At 39.8% G+C, this 6,000-nt stretch overlaps 2 protein-coding genes across 2 annotated transcripts in view; one reads left to right on the forward strand and one right to left on the reverse strand.

Annotated features, from left to right (window-relative positions):
- Positions 1-6,000, reverse strand: part of NDC80 (NDC80 kinetochore complex component) — a 74,762-nt gene that overhangs the window by 57,750 nt on the left and 11,012 nt on the right. Inside the window, exon 3 of the mRNA XM_004702887.2 lies at positions 2,138-2,224. Coding sequence (XP_004702944.1) covers positions 2,138-2,224 — 87 coding nt within the window. The remainder of the gene's footprint in view (positions 1-2,137; positions 2,225-6,000) is intronic.
- LOC101638576 (ATP synthase F(0) complex subunit C2, mitochondrial-like) lies at positions 2,526-2,993 on the forward strand. The gene has a single exon (XM_045296240.1). It carries the CDS (start codon positions 2,568-2,570, stop codon positions 2,991-2,993), a length of 426 nt encoding a protein of 141 aa, XP_045152175.1. The 5' UTR covers positions 2,526-2,567.

Genomic DNA, 6,000 nt, shown 5'->3' on the forward strand with positions numbered 1-6,000 from the left:
CACAACTCTCTTACGGGAGTGAGTTGCACTGAGCCATTTGTACTGCTTTATAATTTAACAGTTCATTTCTTGTGTTCTATCTATCTATCTATCTATCTATCTATCTATCTATCTATCTAATCTAGAATTATCATCAATCTGGTTTTACATCTCTAGGGAACCCTGTCTAATACATCCTGCAAAGAGATCATATATCAGATAATTCCTTTATGAGACCATTTAGTCGAATAACTGGCTTTAAGAATTTCATTAAAATTATACAAGAGATAGAGGGGGAGAAATATGGATGCCAGGAAATAAGCACAAGAAGATCTCTTCAACAACTATCAGAGAAACCCACCAAGAGAAAAGTCTTGTATTCCCCAATAGGCCCATTTGTACCAAAACAGAAAACCAAAATTAAAATCTAAGCACATCACAGTTTCGTAAAATTGGGAAGAGCAGCACCTGCTGTTTGTTGTCGATTCCCCCTCACCATTGACCTAGCTGCTTTGTGCACTCCCCGCCTCCTGCATAAACGTATTCAGCCAAGCCTATTGGCTCTCCAGCCTTGGGGGCCCTTTATGAAGAGCTGACTGCAGGGACAGGTTGGTGCAGACATCATTACTTCCTAGTGAGGGTGATTCCTCTAAGCGGTCTTCCTTACCTTTCCTCTCTGGCAGTGCCTTTGGTGTCCCTTGCCTCCCAAGCATGGTGAACATGTGTATTCCAAAGGACCAGGAATTATCACCCAACATTTTTTTTGGACATTTTGATTATTAATCCTTTCCCCTTTAATTCCTTTTCCCATGTGATCCTCCTGACCCACCTGAAGGTACTTGAGGCACACGGCAGACACAGGCATTCTTTTGAAGCCCCCCAACAGATCCAGGCATACCCATTCAAACTAGGTTTTTGTTTTTAAGTTAGGTTTTTTATTTTTATTTTCCACTTCTTACATTGTGTGCCCCCAAGGGCACACTTACATTCATGATGCTATAGCAACAGAGCTCCAGATCCACACCCAAGGAATGCCTTCAGGTTTTTTCCTCCTCTTTTCTGCTCCTTTTTTTTTTCTTTTCTGCTTCTTTATATCTTTTCCCTTTCTTCTCTCTTCTTTAATTTTACTTATCCTTTTAAACATACACATACATACATACATAACTCCTCTCCTTTTGGTCTGATTATTTGCTTACTTTTCACCCGCCCCACCCACTATCTCTTTCTGGTCTCCCTATTTCCTTGTGATATGTTTCCATATTACCTATTACAGTAATTCTTAATGGCCCTCTTAAAGTATATTTTCTCATTATTTTTACAAAGTTCATGGTTCATTCAGACAGCTAATAGTATTACTTTTATTTATTCTCTATTGCAACCTTCCTCACTTATCCATCTCTTTCTTTTTTCTCCATTTCACTAACATATGTTTCCTGGCTCCTATTGGATTTCTTGTGACATTCGAGAGAGCCAACTCCCTCTACACAATTCAGAAGCCTACAAACCACTAGAACCTGTTCCACGATGCCATGAAAACAGCAGTAAACTGTAGCACAACCCCCTCCAAATCAAGAACAAATCCAAACAACCGAGAATCGCTCAACCCCAGAAGCTACTATGAAAAAGAGCCCCTGCAATTATCAGACAGAGGAAATTCAAAAGGAATCCCAGTAGATAACAACAAAAAGGTGAGGGTATCCAAAGAAAGCCCGAGAAGGATGAGGGAAATTATCAAGAGAAACAACCTATATCTCATCAGGGTCCTGGAGCATTTGCATTCTTTTTGGAACATTTTAAATTTGTTCCAGTTTTTATTATTTTCTGCATTGTTTCAATTTAAGTTTTCTGTTTCATTAATTATTGTTGTTGGGGTTTAAAAGAAAATGTTTTTCTGTATTTGAAATCCAGAATAGGCAAATCTATATATAGAGAAACTGGACCAATAGTTTCTTAGGGTTATGTTAGGAGAGATTGGGTTGGGAGGGGATAAGGAGCTAATGAGTACAAGAACGAAGAAAATGTCCAAAAATTGATTTTGTTAATGATTGCACAATTCTTTTTAGTATGTTTAAGACATCAAATTGTATATGTGAATTATGTCAATAAAATTTATTATACACACACGACAAAAAAAATCCAACTATTAAAAAAATCATACCTTTTGCCAAACACAGAGACTTTTCTTTCAGATGTAGAAGATGCGGGTTTGTTTAAACTCAATTTTCCAAAGGTAGATTTCTCTTTGCTTTAAGAAAAATAGAAAGTGTCTTTAAAATAAATATCAAGAATATTAATTTAACAAACCTTTAGAACCATTAGAACCATTAACTCCCATTGCCCACATAGTTAAAAATCATAAAACTTTGCTAACATATTGTAAGTTCTTATGATAAAATGTTAGGAAGAACAAAATAATCTACATTAAAATTTCAATTACAGTGATATCTTGGTTGTTGAGCTCAATTTGTTCTAAATTAGTGTATGAATGAAAAGTTCAAGAACTAAAAAGTTTTTCTTTAAGAAATAATGGGGGCTGTCATCTCTGCACTAGGAGCAGCTCGCCTGCTATTGCCCCTCATCCCCTAAAAATGTATGCCTGCGCCAAATTTGTCTCCACCCCTTCCCTGGTCAGGAGCACCTCCCAGCTGCTGAGCCGACCACTGTATGTGTTGGTGCAGAAATGGCCCGAGATACTGACAGACGAGCGATTCAGCAGCTTGACAGCCCTACGTTACCAGACCTCACTTATCCCTAGTCCCAGCTTCCAAACCAGCACCGTCTCAAGGGACATTGACACAGCCGCCAAGTTCATTGGGGCCGGGGCTGCCACAGTTGGAGTGGCCGGCTCTGGAGCTGGCACTGGCACTGTGTTTGGGAGTCTCGTCATTGGTTATGCCAGGAACCCTTCTCTGAAGCAGCAGCTCTTCTCCTACGCCATCCTGGGCTTTGCCCTCTCAGAGGCCATGGGGTTTTTCTGCTTGATGGTGGCCTTCCTCATCCTCTTCGCCATGTGAAAGAGCCTTCTTCACCTCCCATAGTTTTCTGCCCCACGTCTCGTCTGCCCTATATGTTGCTTTCCCTGCACCTCCCTAGGCAGCCCGGGGAAAGAAATTGGCTCAGGGTTTGACAGAGGGAAGACAAATAAATACTGTATTTAAAAAAAAAAAATGGGGGATAAAAACTAGTTCTGAGACCCAAAAATGATACTTATAAATTCATTTTTCCAGGACTTTAAATCACTAGGGAGGCTTTTAGCCTTTAACATATCATGTTTTTGCCATGGACTTGTTTCTGATTTATCCAAATTAACAGCCACTTAAAAAAAAAATTAACAGTAACTTTTTAACCTCTTCGATGGTCTAAGTGTTTCATGGTTGATGGTTTCACACCTTTTTGTCTGAGCAAGAGTGTCACTTATACTGAAGGGTCACCCCTTGTGTCTGTTGTGAGACACAATGCGTGATGGCCTGTACAATTTTTTTCCAATTTGGATTTTCCATTTGACTGTAGAGCACAATAGCCAAAGTCCACATTATTGTAAGCCTAAGTATTTAAAAAACACAGTTATCATGTTAACTTGTACCTCGGTATTAGAGAAGGATTGTGATGACTCTTCTGTGGCTTATAAACAACCTTCTTGCTTTCTATTTATTTTTAGTGGCAATACGTACACACTCATCTATAATTCCTACACTAATAGTTTAATGACACTGGGTAAATACTTCTTACAGTAAGTCTAGTTTCCTTATTATTTTAAATTCCTTATGAAAATCTGTTCCATGATATTTATCCTCTTCAGCATGATCCATCTACTGTGTCCTTCATCAAAATGTTAGTAACAATAACTATCCACCACCTATTTCTTCTGGTACCAATGGTAAAGGAGGTAGTAGTTCATGGGGATAAACCATCTTCTCTCTTTTTTAAAAAACCCACCTTCTCTGTAATTGTTAACTAAACCACCCATGAAACCCTACAGAGGAGTCAAGGTCCAAAGAGATATATGCATACTCATGTTCATCAAGGCACTGATCATAAGAGCAAGAAGATGGAAAGAACCTAAATGCTCATTAATGGAAGAATGGATAGTTTGGTACATACACATAATGGAATACTATGCATTGATAAAGAATAATGATGACACTAAGAAGCAGGAATGGACTTGGGGAACATCAGGCTGAATGAAGTTAGTCAATCAACCACAAAAGGACAACTCTTGTATGAGACCAGTTATAGAGGAAAAACCAAAATTAAGGTTTTCATCCCAGTAGAAACAAACTGATGCTTGAGGCAGGGGCCGGTGAAGCAATAGCATGGGTTCTCAAACTTATTTGACCTACTTTCCCCTTTTCAGGAAAAAAAAAATTACTTAACATCTCTCTGGTTAAACAGGTGTTAACTCGGGTATAATATTCTCTAAGAAGGATTAGAGAAGTCAAGCAGCAAGGTTGGGGGGTAGGGGCGGAGGCTGAGGGTGCTATTGAGAGGCCTGGTAAGAACTGTTTAAGTACAAAACTGATTATCTGAAATGTAAATCCCCACCTAATTCACAATAAAATTAAAAAAAAAAATCACTCACAGAAAAAGTTTTAGAATAGGATATTTATTTAGATACTTCCTCTCTACTCCCAGGAAACCTTAAAGAAATGGACTGGAGAGGTGGTATTCTGTAGGCTGCTAAAGTTCATCAACTGAGCAAATAAAACCTTTGATTGAGGCTTTGGTAGTTGGATACACCTCACTAAATTGCGGTTCAGTCAACAGTTCCAGAATAAAGGAGGAAAACTTTTAGCATTCTTGGAATCTCACAAGTATAGTGCATTAGACAATTCAAGACATAGCTACGCACATGTGAAGTGAAAACTCATGAAGTTAACAATAAGAAAGAAAGAGTGCTTAAGGTAAATTATTTTTAGTGCTCCCAAAGGTGATTTGCATAGGACTTGGCTTTGGAACTTAAGAAACAAATGAGATAAACTACTATATCTGACACTGTGCCCATTCTTACCATTCTAGCTAACTGCTGCTGAGACAATTCTGACTCATAGTGACTCAATATGGCTATATTACCCTCACTGTAAACTTTACAGAAGCAGACTGCCACATCTTTCTTCCATGGAGCAGCTGGTGGGTTTTATCTACCGCATATCCTCAAGTATAAGCCGACCCGAATATCAGCCGAGGCACCTAATTTTACCACAAAAACTACATTAAAAATGAGCTGAAAAACTTGGTTTATCACGAGTATAGAAGGTACTGACCTTTTGGTTAGCACTCAAGTTCTTTAACTGTTGCAGCACCAAGGTTCCCTTTCCCTCTTTACTGATGCAAAAACAAGCATCACTGGGAACCGATAAAATTAACCAAGACCTCCCCTCCCCCCAGAAGAATCTACTTTAGAGGACAGCAATGAAGCTGCAGCTAGGGGAGAGGGGCATGTCTGATCAGAGCAAATGGGAGCACTTAGGGGGAGGAAGAGAGTGGAGCACATCCTGACCCACCAGGCCTGGAGGACGACATCCCTGCTCTGAACAGCCAATGGACAGAGTGGACAATATGGCTGATCCCACCACGAGACACACCGTCCCTTGATGGCCCCGGGCTCTAAGGGGGACAACACTGGAGATTCAGTGTTGGGACTGGCCCAGACTGACCCTGAGACACCGAGGCAAACGACAAAAAGCATGCTGCAGAGCAACCGTGGGAGCAGAGCAGAGAGCCCCTGAGGGAGTACAAAAGACAGACTCAGGGGCCATAGCATGGTACCCCATCTGTCCTTACTGAAGGACACGCCTAGAGATAAAATAATCAGACCTTGCTCTATATACAGGTTTTTCTTTCTGCTTACATTTTTTTCTTTTAATTAATTTATTCTTCTATGGGTAACTGGTTTCCTTTTTTGTTGCCATCGCTGTGTTCTCACTCATCGCCTATCTTGCTATGGCTTGGTTTTTGATGCATATTATTATCTCTACAGATCTATCTAGATAAGATAGACTGGATGAATAGTCTGGAGGAGAA

This window comes from Echinops telfairi, unplaced genomic scaffold (assembly GCF_000313985.2).
Source record: "Echinops telfairi isolate 266 unplaced genomic scaffold, ASM31398v2 ScPeMD7_7400;HRSCAF=8409, whole genome shotgun sequence".
NCBI classification, from domain to species: Eukaryota; Metazoa; Chordata; class Mammalia; order Afrosoricida; family Tenrecidae; genus Echinops; species Echinops telfairi.